This window comes from Copadichromis virginalis, linkage group LG5 (assembly GCF_057382275.1).
Source record: "Copadichromis virginalis isolate Kocher_CV1m ecotype Utaka linkage group LG5, C_Virginalis_male_GT1.1, whole genome shotgun sequence".
NCBI classification, from domain to species: domain Eukaryota; kingdom Metazoa; phylum Chordata; class Actinopteri; order Cichliformes; family Cichlidae; genus Copadichromis; species Copadichromis virginalis.
The window spans coordinates 30799631-30817879 of NC_140622.1; the positions used below are offsets into that span (position 1 = coordinate 30799631).

The 18249-nt window shown below is 41.7% G+C and overlaps 1 protein-coding gene across 2 annotated transcripts in view; it reads right to left on the reverse strand.

Moving 5' to 3' along the window:
* Positions 1-5351: 5351 nt before the first annotated feature.
* Positions 5352-18249, reverse strand: part of stab1 (stabilin 1) — a 189713-nt gene continuing 176815 nt past the window's right edge. For both annotated transcript variants that reach the window (XM_085457297.1, XM_085457298.1), the window contains one exon: positions 5352-5566. In XM_085457297.1, the coding sequence (XP_085313423.1) occupies positions 5507-5566 (60 nt within the window). In that variant the 3' untranslated portion in view covers positions 5352-5506. The remainder of the gene's footprint in view (positions 5567-18249) is intronic.

Genomic DNA, 18249 nt, shown 5'->3' on the forward strand with positions numbered 1-18249 from the left:
AAACATTCCGTCACTCAACCAAGCGACTGCAGGCTTCCCCAACCTTCTAAACAGTATATTTGCATTGTGAAGTTAGTTTCTTGATCATTAATATGCAAATTGCCATGACGATTGATCAGCAACCATTGATCAACAACTACTGATCAAAGACCGTTGATCAATGGTCATGAGTACCATTCACAGAGAGTTGAAGAATGGCTGCAGAATGGCAGCATTGTAAGATAGTGAAAGATGTACCCTTAGGCTCCCTATTTGATTCAGGGATTGTTGTTCCCTTTTCACGTAAATGGCCTCCTTGACTCCCCACTCAAACCAGCGTTCCTCCCTGTCCAAGATGTGTACATCCTCATCATTGAAAGAGTGTCCACTGGCCTGTAGGTGTAAATTGACTGTGGAGTCCTGGCTGGACGAATTAACTCTTCTGTGTTGTGCCAACCGCTTAGCCAGAGGTTGTTTGGTTTCCTAAAGTATAAATCACGGCAATCCTCCTGGCACTCAACAGCGTACATTATATTACTATTTTTATTTATATTGCCTGGAGACTGGATCCTTGGGGTGGACCACTTTATTATCTATTATTTATAAATTGGTCCACCGTAACAGAGTAATATACCATACGCTGTTAAGTGCCAGGAGAATTGCTGTGATTTTTACATTGGGGGAAACTAAACAACCTCTGGCTAAGCAGATAAAACTGTACAATGAAAATATAGGGCTGTTCTATTCTATTCTATTCTATTCTAAATCGAGGACGGGACCTAAGGGTATATCTTTCACCATCTTACAATGCTGTCATTGCAGCCAATCCTCTCCGTGAATGGTACTCATGGCCATGGTTTTTGATCAATGGCTACTGACAAATGGTTGATCAATAGTCATGACAATTAGAATATTAATGATCAAAAAACTGACCCCCTCAGCCCATTGTTCATGAGTGGTGCTAGTATCAGACATTGTGCAAAGATACTGTTTATAAGGTTGGGGAGCTCAGACTGAAGAAGTCACTTGGATGATAACGAAATATTTCTCCCACTGAAACGCTATGTTCAGATGAACAGAATCAACTTTTCGTGATATCCTTACCTGGATGGTTGAGCATGCGCCAAGACATACAAAAATATAAAAGTTGTCTTTAGATCTAAAAAACACCTACCTCCCTTTAGTCTTCATGGCCAATATTAGCTGATTTCTAACTATCAGAGATGTATATGATCTGTTTTATAATGTCTAACATTAAGTTCATTAAGTTGAGCACCAATCGTCACTACATGACTGAAACATAAACTGTCTTTGAATAAAGCACATATACATGCGCACACAGCTTATGCTGCGTATTAAACAAAACAAAACAAAAAACAGGTCAGATGTCAGAATTACTTTATTTTTATTCTGTAGATTCCCAAAACTTAACAGACAGCTGGTGTTTATAATAGAGTTGAATAAATATTAAAAACATATTTTGATAATTTCTGGAGGATCTCCATGTATAGCATCAACATGTTGGTCCAGGTATCTCTGCTCCTAGTGATAAAGCTTGCAATTTCCACCTGAACTAAAATACTTTAATGTTAATTTTAAAACAAGTATAGCACATTTCTACATCAGGGAACAAAGATGAGTGAAATATTAATTTCCAAATATACAGAAAGCTATTCTATGAGAGCTAAATAAAACTGTCCATATATTAAGCTTAACTTAGTTAAACTTACTTGCTCAGGAAAAAATAAAACACTGAAATAAATTGATCCTTAACCATTGGAAATCATTAAAGTGAAATATATCTCGTGGTTAACTTCCACTGAGCTGCAAAAGCCAGCAGTGTTTTGTAAATTATGTTGTTCTCGCCAGGTATCATGAGTTTCAACTACCTGGTCAGCTAAGAGCTGGAGAGGTGAGTTGTAAGACCAGCAGGAACACAGATCTCTGAAAATTAGGCACCTAGAAACATTTTACAAATGAAGATAGAGTATTATGCTAAAGGCTAGCAGTTTCATTTCTCCTTCTAGTCTTCTGTGCTAAAGGCTAGCTGTTTCCATTTCCCTGATTTTATGCTTTGGCTAGCAGTTTACATCTATTTCCAGTCTTTATGCGAAAGGCTAACAGTTTCTGCTTTTAGTTTTCAGTGCTAAAGGATAGTAATTTGAGTATCCCAGTCATTATGCTAAAGATTAGCAGTTTTCCCTTTGTTTTGAAACCCTTGGTGACGCTGTATTGTGAGGTTCATGCAGTCGGTGTCATTGCTGCTGTCAGATGAGCATGCAGTTATTTCCTCCATTCTGTGTGTTACATCACTGCAGCTGTTTTATTGCAGATTCAGCACTAGTGCCTCACTGCAGACATGCACCACCATCAATGATTCATGACCAAAACGGCAGCAGATGGGAAGATTGAGGAACTTTAATGTCCTCCTTCAGGTTGTTATTTTAAATGATGGTGGACATTTTGGGTGTTTGTGGAAATGCAGCTGCTCCCTGAGGCAGTACAGTATGTTTGACACTAAAGGATGATGTCCTTATTTTTGAGGTAAATCTAAATTGGCACCGTGGACTTTATCAAACTGAAAGAGGACAGCATTGTTTTGGGCTATTTTGAGCAGCAGATTAAACTAAATTTTACAGTTTACTTTTAGGCAAAATTAAACTGCTGTCTGTGTGTTTTCATGGTGAAGAAGGAGCAGGTCAAACAGTGCAAAAGTGTGGCTCACTGTAGAAGTGAGCAGTAGAAGATGAGACTTCAGGCTTTGAATCAACCACTTTGTACAGCCGGCTCTCTGCACTGACAGAAACCATTTTGAATAAAATCTTTCTGGTAACTAAATTTTCCACTTTCTTCTCATTATTAGAGAGGAGGAATACACAGGAGGAGCCAACTACATATTTTTTTGTCATTATTAAAAGGGAAATGGACCCAAGATGCAGACTTAAAACAAACTTGATGAAAAGAAAACTGACCTTTATTTAAACAGCAGCAAACCCCCATGTAGATGAAAACTGAGGTTCAAAACTCCAACCTATGGCAGAGAGCCACAAGACAACCAGTACCCAACAGGAAAACCAGGCAAAGAACTAAGAAACTCCAAGAACTTAAATACACACATGAGGTAATCAGGGAGTCAGTCAGTCGCAAAACGTAGGCCACATCCTTCGAGAAGGCCGGAAGTACGAGGCTGTGAAATGGGACGGTCTAGCCATCAGATTTGCGCTGTCTCGGTGGAGTTTAACAAACTCAGCCATCTGCTCCTTGCTATCTAAAATATAACAGGACACTGGCATAAATTCTCGACCGTCTCACATTTCTGTTTAATCAGTTTTCTGTTTGACGTTTATTCAGCTGTGTGAAAATCCCGGAGGAACCCACCTGATGGATTAATAAAGTTTTATTTAATCTAATCTAATAACTTTGATCTCAGCCAAACCGATTTACTCCGGAACAAATAAAACACTGAAAAAAGCCAAACAATAACACTTTTAAGTTATCCGAGTGACTTATATATCGTGTTTAACCTGAATAGCGAAAGACGGCGGGGGTCTGAAAACGATGAAGTCTGCTGCTCTCGCCAGCTCGAGTGACCATTGAACCCCCGGTTAGATATCAAGCGAGTGGGTAACAGACGTCTCCGAAAACGTTGGAGCGCTTTTGAAAATATGTAGTGTTTTGATTAACCAAGCAGATATTTGAAGTTTACACAGCTACTTTCTCACCTGAAAATAGGTTAAAAGTTTATTTTGTGACCCAGAAAGATTAATAAGGGTAATATTAAAACTTAGTAGCTAGCACCATTGTTGGAAATTGGAATTGGCTGGGCCGCGTTATTAATTTTGGGATATGGTGGGCCACGAAGGACACACCCGACCAATCCTTCAAATTCGTGGAAATGAAGGACGCATTTGTCGGCCGCATTTAAAGGAGTCGACAAATTGGGACAGCCTTCGTCGCCTGGCTGTGACGTAATCGGCCTTCAAATGCGGCCTCTGAAGGATGCAGCCTACGTTTTGGGACACAGCTAGAGAGAACAGCTGAGGAAAATAAGACACAAGTGAACAGAATCAAACTAACAAGACAGAGGGGAAGAAAAACTAAACACACTCACTATGTATTAATAGACCTCTCTGCATTGAATCATATCTGTTATTAACCTCTGTCTCTCTTCCACAGCATGTCTTTTATCCTGTCTTCCTTCTCTCACCCCAACCAGTCGCAGCAGATGGCCGCCCTTCCCTGAGCCTGGTTCTGCCGGAGGTTTCTTCCTGTTAAAAGGGAGTTTTTCCTTCCCACTGTCGCCAAAGTGCTTGCTCATAGGGGGTCATATGATTGTTGGGTTTTTCTCTGTATCTATGAAGCGCCTTGAGGCGACTTTTGTTGTGATTTGGCGCTATATAAATAAAATCGAATTGAATTGAAGACACAAGAGACACAGGCTATCAATAATAATGCATAATGTTAGCAATTAGCAACAGTGAAATCACTCAGTCTAAGACTTCATAATGGGACTTCACTAATCATTCGACAATGCCACATTGGCTATATCTGTATTTTATGCCCTTTGTGGTCTGGGTAGGGTTGTGTGCTTTTCCGACAATATATTTAACTGACTAGTTTTTCTGATGTGCAGAGGTAAAAGAACCAAAGTTGGTCTGGCACATTCCTGATGAGACTGACTGCCTGTTCACAGGAAATATTATCTGTAAGAATTCAGTTCCTTTACAGGGAGAGATGAGGGACTTCACAATTTGAAGAGTTATTTTTGGTATTTTGAGCCAGAAGTGACCGTATTTAGACAAGAAAGTAGAGTATTAAGCTAGCTAACACTCACCAGCCATATAAACTGTGTGGGTTAGGTTCAGTTAGAGGTAAGGAATAGACTAATGCAATATCAGAAATTGACTCACAGAATCTCAAACTTTGATCAACTGTATCACACAGAAGTCCACAATATTCATCAGATAATCTATTTAAAATGCTTCTTAAGGCACCAGCAGCACAAACACAATGATAGGTCATATCTACCAACTTCTGTTTTTCCTGGAAATCTCCTGGCTGTCACTATCCAAACGCAGCCAAACGCAGTATCCTGAATTAATGGCTATCCTACAAAAATATTAACTGTTCTCCATAGTTTCACCACCTATTAGCCAGAACAGTCATGCCCCTTACATTAAGCCTTACCAAATGAAAATGGATAAGATTCACCTGAGATTTTTTTACTAAGGGAGAAACTATCCAAAACCAGGTGTAACTGTGTTGAACATGGGACTCTGTAGGGACTGACTCACCTTTGGAGCCAGCCTTTAGTGGCTGTTAGAGGAACGACACTTTTTTGAACAATTATTTAACACAATAAAAACACGGACTGAGGTTTTTTACCCAGAGAGGATTTGGGTTTAGTAAACTTTTATTCCATAATTGATTACAGTTAAACTGTGTGGAAATTTCTAAAGCAAGATGAAGTCACTGAGTTATTGTGGTTTGTTAACAGCCAGCTCCAGTTATACTGGGTCAGCTGGTTTTAATGGCCCAGGTCGAGAATATTTGGTGGTTCTTCTGGCTCCACCTCCTGATTGGTGTCCTGCAGGAAAGAGAGAAGATGTTTAGAACAGGTAAACCACAAAGTGTAGAAAGTTGTGGTGAACAGGACAGATTTTTTTTATTGTAATCTGCTGGAGGGTCATGGAAGAGCAGATGCTCTGGCTGTGGTTACTGCAGCTGCACAGATGTGCAAAGATATCTGCTAGAAGGTTGTATGGCTGGTGGTTGCACACATTGCAAGATTAGCAGTAAGGAGACCCTGGTTCAAATCCTGCTGATTCCTTTCAATTTAATTTTTTTCTGAATGTTTTAAGACTATATTATAAATTCTGGCTCCACCAAAGATGTGCCTCTTATTAAGTCGCACTTTACTAAAACCACTAAATGAAGCATTATCATTATCCATTATCATGGATCTGTAATTTCATGTATTAATTTGGTGATGCGGTGAAATTGAAGCAGTTTCCATGTCTCCTTTATTAACTTTAATGTTTAAATGTGTCCAGTTTAAACTTATAGAACTCTAATGTGCAGCTGTCACCTTATAAACAAACAACAGCTTTACAGTGAACAAAATAAAATAATTAACTTAAATTGAAATGTTTGTTATATGTGCTAAATTCAAAGATTAACATTTTTCTGCAGCATTAATCTCGTCTTATTTGCAAGAGTGTTGTACTTTACTGTTATATTTTACTATTCTTTCCAGATTTTTCATTGGCATTATATCGTCAACATTGACTCAGGATCAATTCATGAGTCACATGATCCACAAAATACCCATTTTTATATGCGCACACATGGAGCCTGGCACAGAAGCTTAACAGTGAAAGGTGATAACCACTGTCATCATCAACACAACTGGTTCACTTCCTATCTCTCTGACAGATCTTTTATGGTGAGTATGGATACATGCTCCTCTAAGATCCATAAAATGACATGTGGTGTGCCTCAAGGGTCGGTTCTAGGCCCTGTACTTTTTAATTTGTATATGTTGCCTCTCGGCAGTGTCATCAGGAGGCATGGAGTGAACTTCCACAGTTACGCTGATGACACGCAGCTGTACATCTCCGTGTCTCCTGATGACACCAGACCAATGGATGCCCTTTTTAACTGTATCTTGGATATAAGATCTTGGATGGCAGAAAACTTTTTACAGCTTAACCAGGACAAAACTGAAGTTTTAATTGTCGGTCCTGAGGCTCAGAGAGAGAAACTCTTGTCTAAATTAGAGGCATTTTCACTATGTCCTTCGCTACAAGTGAAAAACCTGGGTGTTATTTTTGACTCTGAGCTTGGTTTTATCCCACATGTTAAATATGATAAAATCCAATTTTGGTTACATCTAAAAAATATAGCCAGAGTCCGCCCAATTCTCTCTCGGGCCAACACGGAGATGCTGATGCATGCTTTTATTACCAGTCGCATTGATTACTGTAATGCCCTGCTCTCTGGTCTTCCTAAGAAGAATATTTCAACTTTACAACTCTTGCAAAACTCGGCAGCTCGTGTGCTGACGAAGACCAGAGGGCGGGCCCACATTACACCGGTTTTAGAATCGCTGCACTGGCTCCCCGTGTGTTTCAGGATCGATTTTAAAGTTCTTTTATTGGTTTTTAAATGTCTTAATGGTCTTGGGCCTTCTTATCTCTCAGATCTGCTTTTACCATACGAACCCTCGCGGACCCTGAGGTCCTCTGGTACTGGCCTTTTGATTGTCCCTAAAGTCAGGACACATACTCACGGAGAGGCAGCTTTTCAGTGGTATGGTCCTCGTCTGTGGAACAGCCTGCCGGAGGAGCTCAGGGCCGCAGAGAACGTACATGTTTTTAAGAACAGGCTCAAGACCCACCTTTTTAATTTAGCTTTTACTTAGCGTTTATTTATTTTTTATGCTTATTTATTCTATCCTGTTATTCTATTATTAATTTAGGATTTACCTAATATTTCTTGATTTTATTCTTATTCATTTTTTAATCTTCTTACTCTATTTATATTTATATTTATATTGTATCCTGTTCTTATTTATTTTATCATTTTACCCTGTATACATCGTATTGCGTCATATCTCCAGTGTTTCCTCGGAGGGCGCTCTCTGCACCGGGGCTGTTATTGACCGTGGCTGCTGGGTCTCTGGGGTCCTCTCAGCCTGGTTGGGGGGCTCCTTTGCCTTCCTCCGGCTGTGTGCCCAGCCCGGAGGCTGCGGTCTGTGACCGGCTCCCGGTGCAGACGGCTCTCTGTTATAATGTTTCCTCACTCGGCTCATGCGAGCCCAGCCCAATTTTTACTCTTTAAGTGTGCGCGTGTGTGTATGTGTGTGTGGGTGGGGGGATATATGTGTATTGAGAGTGTGGGGAGTGAGTTGGAGGGTGGGGTGGGCTGCTTTTAACTATGTAAAGCACTTTGTGCTACATTTTTTCTGTATGAAAAGTGCTTTATAAATAAAGATTGATTGATGATAACTGGAATGTTAGGTTTTGATGAACCAGCTAGTAGAGAGAAAAGTCTGGCTGTGTGGAACCTTTATCATACCAAACCCCTCTAGTCGCACATAAAGCACCAACTACAGCTTGGTTGGATTTAGGCACCACACCAGGTTTATGGTGAAATCGTTGAGTGCACAGTGAAAATTGTCAGAACAAGACTGCTACATATAACCACCATGCTGGAAGCTGTCGGGACATGCTGTGGAAGATGATGTCAAAGGGGATACTGGGCAAATTATATTTATTTATTTTGGGGAGGGGGGGTAGTTTAATTTGCCAACTTGTGAATTTGAATTTGATAAAATAATACCGTGTATGGTGTGATGGCTGCACTTACAGCCACACAGTGGTAATATCACCATGTTAGTGTAGAGGCTTATAAGTAATATTGCATTCACATTTCTTTCTTTAAATATAGGAATTTATTTACAGAACAATAAATAACTGGTTTTGGTTTAGAATTCATTCACATATCCACATAACGCTGCATTCTAAAATAAGTGCGCACATTTTAGTTTACACTGTTATGTATGATTAATCTTTTGTTTTCTGAGTTACCTTAGTTGCAGCTGTTCCAGTCCCTTGATAAAGGAGCCAAGAGGTGGAAAAGGGGCGGAGCGAGCTTTAAAGGAGACTACAAATTGGTTCATGCCATAACTCGGGACCATGGGGGGGAATTGGAGTTCATTATGTTTGGTTTAGTTAGGTTTTGTGTGTTTTACCCCTTTTCCTGTTTTTGTGGGCTGATCAGCCACTATTTAAGTTTCCCGTTTGTCTCATTGAGTTAGGTCAGTTTGTTTGAGTTATCAGTTGTGTTGTTAACTTTGAGTAGAGTTTTGTTAGTTTGACCTCTTTTATGGGCCCAAGATTTTGATTCTTTTTGCATGAGTTAACCAATTATGTTTTTTGGGTTAAATAAAAAATCATTTTTTGGACTTTAACCTGTGCCTAAGTTTCCTTCACTGCTCGGTCCATCACAAGTGGTGTCAGGAGTGGGATTTTAGCAGTTGAAGGCACAGGATTTTTTTTCTTTCTCTTTTTTCCCCCTCTTCACTCATCAAGCCATGCACAGAATGGGAAGGAGTGGCAGAGGAGCAAAAGGAGATTGTCAAAACCAGCCAGTTGGAGTTGTAGAGCAAGTAGAAGGAGGAGAGGAAAATGGAGCCTCTGGAGGGGTGGATAGTACTGAGAGCCAAGGTAAGGAGCCGACAATGTCAGAACTGATTTCCATGCTTCGTTCTCATATGGGTCAGCAGGAGGCCCAGGAAGCAAGAAGAAGGGAGGAGTTTACCCGCCAGGAACAGCGCTTTAGAGCACTGCAACATCAGTTTCAGCTGTTGCAGGTAGAAGTGCAAGCTCGTACCTCCCCGGTCCCTGAGCCTCAAATGGAGGTCTCTGAGCCTCAAATGGAGGAACCTGAACAACCAGAGGTAGAGTCCTTTGAAGAGGAGGATCCTCCCTGTGCTGGCTCCAGTAATGAGCAAATACATCCTCAGTCAGGTCAGTCTCGCTTTTATGAACCCAGGCTGGAAAAATTGACAGAGGAGGATGATATTGAACATTTTTTAACAACATTTGAACGCATGGCTGTAGTTTGCCGGTGGCAAAAAATGGACTGGGTTTTTCATCTGATTCCTTTACTCACTGGCAAAGCAAGAGGTGCGTATGTTCATATGGATATGGATGACTCTCTAGACTATGACAAAGTGAAAGCAGCTATCCTTCAAAAATATGACATTAATCCTGAGACATATAGACTGAGATTCCGTTCACTGGAGGTAAAACCTGATGAGAATCCAAAAGAACTATATGCAAGATTGAAAGAGTTATATGAGAAGTGGGTGAAGCCAAAAGGAAAAACGGTGCATGAGGTTAGTGAAATATTAATTTTAGAACAATACTTGAGAATGCTGTCTCCTGAGTTACAGATATGGATTAAAGAACGCAATCCAAACTCTGCAGCGGCGGCTGCAGAGCTAGCTGATGTGTTTGTGGCAGCACGGAGAAAAGGACAGCCATGGAGCCACACAGCATGGAAAATGAGAGATGGTTCAAAATCTGTCCCTCACTACCAGAAAGCAGGGGTGAGTAAACCTCCAAAGAGCCAGTCTGTCAATATGCCGTCAAGACCTCCACCCAAGACTGTGATTTGTTATTTGTGTGGGATGGAGGGCCACACAAAACCTATGTGCCCAAAGAATGCTACAAAAATAACGCAGATGTGTTTTGTGCCCCGACAAAGTGTGGAGCCTAAAGTGGAGTTTGAGAATGGTTTCAAAATGACCTTAGTTGAGGTTGATGGGAAACCATTAAAGGCCCTTGTTGACTCAGGAAGTACTCAGACTCTTGTGCACCGAGACTTTGTACCCGCAAATAAAGTTAATGTGGAGACAATCCCTGTTCGCTGCATTCATGGAGATGAGAGATCATATCCAACAGCAGATCTGTACATCAAGGTACAAGGACAAACGTATATCCTAAATATTGGTGTTGCAGAGAATCTGCCATTTCCAGTAGTGCTGGGTCGAGATCTGCCTGTGTTGTTTGACTTGCTGAATCCTAGTCATACATGCAATGTTGCAGTAACAAGAGCTCAAGCTAAGAAGAAAGAGGAGTCCCTACATCCACTCCGTGCCTTGCCCTTCTATGATGCGGACATAGAGACTGCACCCGGGAAGTCTCGTAAGTCACGTGGACAGAGAAGGCAAGAGAAGTTTCTACATACTGCTGTTCGAGAAGCTCCTAGCATAGAGCCTGAGTTACCTTTGGGTTTCAAAATCCCTGTTAATATTATTGAAATGCAACATGACGATCCATCTCTAACATCTCTGTTCCAGAAAGCTGCAGAGAGGAGCCAAGGGACTGAGCAAGAATTGAACAGCAAGGGGGAGTTTCTGCTGAAAGATGGCATTCTGTATCGTCAGCAGGGTTCAGCATTGCAGTTGGTGGTTCCTAGAGCAGTCCAGAAGGTGGTGCTCTCCTTAGGACACTCCATTCCATGGGCTGGCCACTTGGGAAAGCACAAAACCATGGCCCGCATTAGAAAATATTTTTATTGGCCTGGTGTGCGCTCAGATGTAACACTGTTCTGTAAAAGCTGCCCTCAGTGCCAGAAGTCTTCTCTTAAAATCCCCTCCAGAGCTCCTCTCCAGTCTCTACCAATTATCAGCACTCCATTTGAACGGCTAGGAATGGACATTGTTGGTCCTCTAGAAAGGAGCAAGGCAGGCAACCGTTACATGCTGGTTGTGACAGATTACGCTACAAAGTATCCAGAGGTCTTTCCTTTGAGATCAATAAAAGCCAAAGCAGTCGCCTTCTGTCTCATACAGTTCTTCTCAAGGGTTGGTTTTCCTCGTGAGATTCTTACTGACCGTGGCACTAACTTTATGTCCACTTTGTTGAAGCAGGTGTACCAGCTCCTTGGGATTAAGAGCCTGAGGACAACGCCATACCACCCTCAGACAGATGGCCTAACAGAGCGCTTCAATCAGACTCTGAAACAAATGTTACGCAAATTTGTCAATGAAACTGGTACAGACTGGGATCAGTGGCTGCCCTACCTCCTCTTTGCATATAGAGAAGTACCCCAGGCTTCTACAGGTTTTTCACCTTTCGAACTATTGTATGGCCATGAGGTACGAGGCCCCTTGTCTCTTCTAAGGGAGACTTGGGAGGGTGACCAAGAAAGATCACAGGCTGTCAATGTTGTCTCTTATGTTGTCCAGATGCGGGAACGGTTGGAGAAGATGACGGAGCTGGCCCAAGCCCACAAAGCGGAAGCACAGCAGCACCAGAAGGCCTGGTACGACCAGTCAGCTCGGCAAAGATCCTTCAGTCCTGGTGAGAAGGTGCTGGTGCTTCTTCCAAGTGATGACAGTAAGCTGTTAGCAAAGTGGCAAGGGCCATATGAGGTCCAAAAGAAACTTGGACAAACAACCTATAAGGTCGCTATTCCAGATCAGCCCCGCTCCAGCAGAGTACTGCACATTAACCTGCTTAAGGAATGGGTGGAGAGACCAAAAGCAGATGTCTTTCTGATCCGGGAGGTTTCGGAGGAGGAGGAAGTGGATGATCAGTATCTGCCAAAACCCACTCCTCAGGACCTGGATCTAAACCATCTTCCTGAGGAAAGACAGGCTCAGGTGAGAAACCTGTGTAAATTAGATGTGTTCAGTGAAAATCCTGGTAGAACGGACATTGTGGAACATGACATTGTGTTGAAAGATGGAGCTTCTGTGAGGAGAATGAGTTACAGGATACCTGAGCGTCTACTGATCCCGTTGAAAGAGGAGATCGACCTGATGTTGTCACTAGGAATCATTGAAGCCTCGAAGAGCGAGTGGTGCCACCCGGTGGTCCTGGTGCCAAAGAAGGATGGCAGTATCCGTTTCTGCATAGACTTCAGGTACCTGAATGCAATATCACAATTTGATTCATATCCAACTCCCCGCATTGATGACATGGTTGAGCGTCTTGGGAAGGCCAGATACCTGACAACAATAGACCTCTGCAAGGGTTATTGGCAGGTACCACTGACTAAGCGCTCAAAAGAGCTGACTGCTTTCCGGACCCCGTGGGGCTTGTTCCAGTTTAAAGTCATGCCCTTTGGACTGCATGGTGCCCCGGCAACATTCCAGAGACTGATGGACCAGATACTGTCTGACATGTCTGATTTTGCTGCAGCCTACCTTGATGACATAGTGATTTTTAGTTCTACCTGGGAAGAACACCTGAAACACCTGGAGAAGGTATTGGGGCGTCTTCAGTCTGCAGGGTTGACTGTTAATCCAGCTAAGTGTGCCATTGCCAAGGCTGAAACTGAGTACCTTGGGTTTGTGATTGGAAATGGAGTAATAAAACCTCAAGTCAATAAGGTCACCGCCATAGAATCCTGTCCTTTGCCAGAGACCAGAAAACAGCTGAGATCATTTTTAGGTATGGCAGGATTCTATCATCGGTTTATCCCTCATTTCTCCGCCAGGGCAGCTCTTCTGACGGATCTGACTGGTGCCCGAAGTCCCAATAAGATCACCTGGACAGAGGAGGCTAAGATGGCTTTTCAGGACCTACGACAATCTCTGAGTAAGAGCCCAGTGTTGCACAGCCCTGATTTTGAGAGAAATTTCATTCTTCAGACTGATGCCTCGGAGAGAGGATTGGGAGCTGTTCTGTTACAGGGACCGCCTGGAGAGCGTCATCCAGTGGCCTTCATCAGCCGAAAGCTGTTTCCGAGGGAAGTGCGATACTCAACCATCGAGAAGGAGGGACTTGCCATCAAATGGGCCCTGGACTCCTTTAGGTATTATCTTCTCGGACGGGAGTTCATATTGGAAACAGACCACAAGGCTCTTCAATGGATAGAGAGAATGAAGGACACAAATGGAAGGATCACGCGATGGTACCTTGCAATCCAGCCATTCCGGTTCACCATCAACCACATCCCCGGCAAGGATAACTACACTGCAGACTGTCTCTCTCGCTGTCCCAGGGAGAGATCTGAAGAGGGGGAGTGTGTGATGGCTGCACTTACAGCCACACAGTGGTAATATCACCATGTTAGTGTAGAGGCTTATAAGTAATATTGCATTCACATTTCTTTCTTTAAATATAGGAATTTATTTACAGAACAATAAATAACTGGTTTTGGTTTAGAATTCATTCACATATCCACATAACGCTGCATTCTAAAATAAGTGCGCACATTTTAGTTTACACTGTTATGTATGATTAATCTTTTGTTTTCTGAGTTACCTTAGTTGCAGCTGTTCCAGTCCCTTGATAAAGGAGCCAAGAGGTGGAAAAGGGGCGGAGCGAGCTTTAAAGGAGACTACAAATTGGTTCATGCCATAACTCGGGACCATGGGGGGGAATTGGAGTTCATTATGTTTGGTTTAGTTAGGTTTTGTGTGTTTTACCCCTTTTCCTGTTTTTGTGGGCTGATCAGCCACTATTTAAGTTTCCCGTTTGTCTCATTGAGTTAGGTCAGTTTGTTTGAGTTATCAGTTGTGTTGTTAACTTTGAGTAGAGTTTTGTTAGTTTGACCTCTTTTATGGGCCCAAGATTTTGATTCTTTTTGCATGAGTTAACCAATTATGTTTTTTGGGTTAAATAAAAAATCATTTTTTGGACTTTAACCTGTGCCTAAGTTTCCTTCACTGCTCGGTCCATCACAATGGTTTCAGATGAAGTTTGAGAAGAAATGTTTTTGTTTCAAGTCAGGACTGAAAACTCAGAACAATCAATAACTTCACATGGTTGCATATTTACACTGAGGTGTTTCGTCATTTCCCATAAAAGATCCTTTTACCAGAGGTGTGGACTCGAGTCACATGACTTGGACTCGAGTCAGACTCGAGTCATTAATTTTATGACTTTAGACTTGACTTGAAAAAATGTTGTAAGACTTGTGACTTGACTTGGACTTTTACACCAATGACTTGGGACTTGAATTGGACTTGAACCGGTTTACTTGAAAAGACTTGATATTTTACCCCAAATATAAAATTTAACATGCATATTATGTAGAGATTGAAAATGTGACGTCATTCACGGGTAGAACCGCAAAGGATTCTGGGAACTCGTGGCAAGCGGTACTAGCGCACGCAGGCTTTCAATTAAAATCAGTTACACAGCGATAAAAAGAAACACAAAAATGGCAAGAAGCTGTTGTATTATTAACTGCAATAGCCGGTCGCATGACAGCCACGGGAAGCCGATGGGTAAAGAGATCGGTTGTTATCGGATTACGTCGTTGAAGAGAAATTGTTCGAGCCATGTTTCCGAAGTAACAAAGACGCGACTGGATTGCAGCCATTCAAAGACCAAATATAACGTCCCAGAACACTCCAGCTCACAGGTTAGTCTGCTCCAAGCATTTACACGAAGGTCAGTGTTTTTTAGTAGTTAATACGTCATTTTCATAACATAATTAGTGATATAGGTTACAAGCAAGTCTGGCGCTGAACAGAAATTGTCGCGCTATGCTTCTTTGTTTATTGTGCATAAATAGTGAATTGTCCTGACACAATATTGCGTTTCGCTTCTGTTATTATGGTACATTGACAAAAACATATACTTTTATTCACAGGATAAAACGGGTTTTTTGTATCACTAATTGCCCAGTACGATTACAGCATACAATATTATTGTCACTGCTACATTTCTGTGATGCTACCAGAAATTATTTCCACTACTAATTAATTACCGTTGAGCTCAAAGGTCCTATTAATAAACGGTTAACGAATGTGTATTTATGACGACGATTTGTGAGACTGGTAAACTTATGATACGTACGATGGTCTTTCGTTCTACACGGTGCATTTCAAGGTCCTGTACCCATCCGTCGGTAAACTGTACCTGGGCTTGTTGCAGTGACCTGAAGTTACTAAACTTCATGAGTGTATGCACTCACTCCAAGAACCGTATGATTATAAATATGCATATAAATATGCTACAATGAGATAGCTGACTTCATCTAACTAGCAAATGTTGTCCAGGCTACGTTGGTGATACAGTTTTTTTTAATATGTATGATATTTTTGTCATGCGATTTTAAAGCTGGTCCTACAACCGCATCCAAGAATAACATGCAGCGTATCTCAGAACTGTCGGTGAAAATTATTCTTGGAGCTAAGTTTAATTGAGCTGCATTTTAAAGAGGTGCAATTTCACAATTTGTGTATATTTTCTAAGTCCACTATTTTGTCATGTGTTGAGAAAAACACAGATTTTAAAATTACATGGTCTAATATTTACATTTAGCATATAACTGCAACATTATTTTTTCGTTGTTTTTTTTTAAAGACTCGAAAGGACTTGAAATTCAAAGTTTCAGACTTGTGACTTGACTCGGACTTGCCTGACATTACTTGAGACTTGACTTGAGACTTGAGGATAAAGACTTGAGACTTACTTGAGACTTGCAAAACAATGACTTGGTCCCACCTCTGCCTTTTACTATTAAACTTAATAAATCATTGCCCCTTCTGAGCTTTGAAGCTTTTTAATAATTAACACATTTCACCTACAGCAATAAATCTGACAGCTGACTGCAGCAAACCACATATTTACATTAAAAGTAATATTCTAAAATTATCTTTGTTCATTTATGTTTTTTAAGCCTGTCTTGTATGGCAGCTTTTACAGTTATAATCAGAATGTGACTGTTGTGCCAAAAACATTTGCTTTTCCAAGATGAGCTCTATAGACTCTCTATAGGATCCTCTTGTTTGTGGCTTTCTTTTTCTACTTTTTACTTCTTTACTTATTTCTATTATTATTCACGAGTGCATGTGTAATATGGGAATGCCAAAGGTGACAAGGCGAAAGAAAAGGAGTAAAGAAGGAGGGAGAACACAGGGGAAAACATAAGAATAAGAGGACAGAGCACACGTGGAAAACACACAACACATACAAAAAAAAACCCCAAATCACACCTGAAAAAACAAAAACATGGATACACAAACCAGCAATCTACATGTGTGTGTATTGACAATGACAGTGAGAAATTACAATAATGCCCCCAGGAGCCAGAAGCAGACAGAGAAACACCCCGGAGACCCCTAGAGTACTGAAGACCCCAGGTCACATGTCTCGATGACAACTGTGTGCCCCTCCCAGCAGAAGGAGGAGGGAGGCCAGAGATGGAGCCCTCAAGGCCAAAGGGCAACAGCCCCATAGTACCAGACACCGACAATGCTGCCATGAACTGAGAACAGGGCTCCAGATGCAAGAAACTGCCCAACAACCACCAGAACCACCACCGCCACCATGAACCAACAGTCGAGACCCACCCTGGGTAGGGTGCAGGAAATGGGTGTAGGAAGACCTGCCCCGACTTGCCCACGTTGGGAGTGATATGCTGGGTGTGTCAGATTCTATATGTGTGAGTGATATGTTGTTTGAGGGGTGTGTGTGTGTGTGCTGTCATGATACTTAAGACCGGAATGAGAAAGCCAGTTAAGCATCTGGCTTGGTAAACCCACACCCCATCGCAGGGCGGGGGAGGCAGATCTGGGACCGTAAGCACAGCACCCCAGAGCACCATGGCAACCAAGGTCTACAGCCACCGCAAAGGATAGTCTCCCTCACCTGAACACCCCACCCCTTCCACTCCTTTACCTTTTCTAGAACTTGCCTGATTTTGGTGGATACGAGAAAGCTAATGCCCAGAACAGTGGGACTGTGTGCCCCACACCCCTTAAGCCCCACACACTATTTACAGCAATGAGAGTGAGGCTGATGTGAATTATCTCCTGCTGTGTGTAATGTGTGAGAGAACGAGAAAATGCTGCCCAGAAGACTCTGCCCAATTTCACCCTGCCACTCGGGAAATTATGAATCTATATGGAGTCACTTGGGACACTCTTTTCCTTTTTTAAATTAACCTTTACAACAAAAATGTGAAAGAAATCTCAAACATGCTTCATTTCATTAAACCCAAACTCCTGAAATAATCACACAAAGTCTGGAAGTGTAATGACACAAATGGGTGCCACACCTTGATGGAGTGTGCTTAGTTAAGTCTGTTGGAGGGCTTCATAATATAATGGCAGTTGCTATGCACTCAATGTGGCAGAACTTCCACATGAATGCACAAATGGAGTGAAAGTGTGTATGGAGAGGGTGTAGAGCACAGACAGGAATTGTGTAAAAACATTTAATTAACAAGTATTTTTAATTACAGCACTGTGCAAGAGTGTGGACCGACCCCCATGTTTTTAAACTTTGCTGGTAAAATAGGAAATGAGTGAAACGCTTCAAACATGTACAAACATGAATGTAAATACGGTACACAAGGCACAAACAGATTTTGTACAACTATAATGAGTTTGAAGTCAATATTTGCTATGACCACCTTTATTATTTAACATCTTATGCAAGCTTTCTTGTAATTTGTTTAGTTAGTCTTCAGGACTAGTTCTCCAGGCTTCTTGAAGGATGTTCTTGGCTGCCTTTTGTTTCTTTCTCTGTCAAGATGATCCCACACTGCTTCAATAACATTGAGGTCTGGGCTCTGGGGAGGCCAACCAATTAAGTGCTAATTTAAAATTTAAAATTGGTTCTTTGCTAAGTTGTCTGTTACGTATAGACGTATAGACAATACTGATTCATCCCTTCAGTTAGGCGCTTTTGCACTGCTTGAATGATTTATAGGTCAGTGTAAATTGGTTCAACACACAAAAAAACAAGTGGTCAAGTACAAGGACTGGACTGAAAATGAGTAATAAAGCAA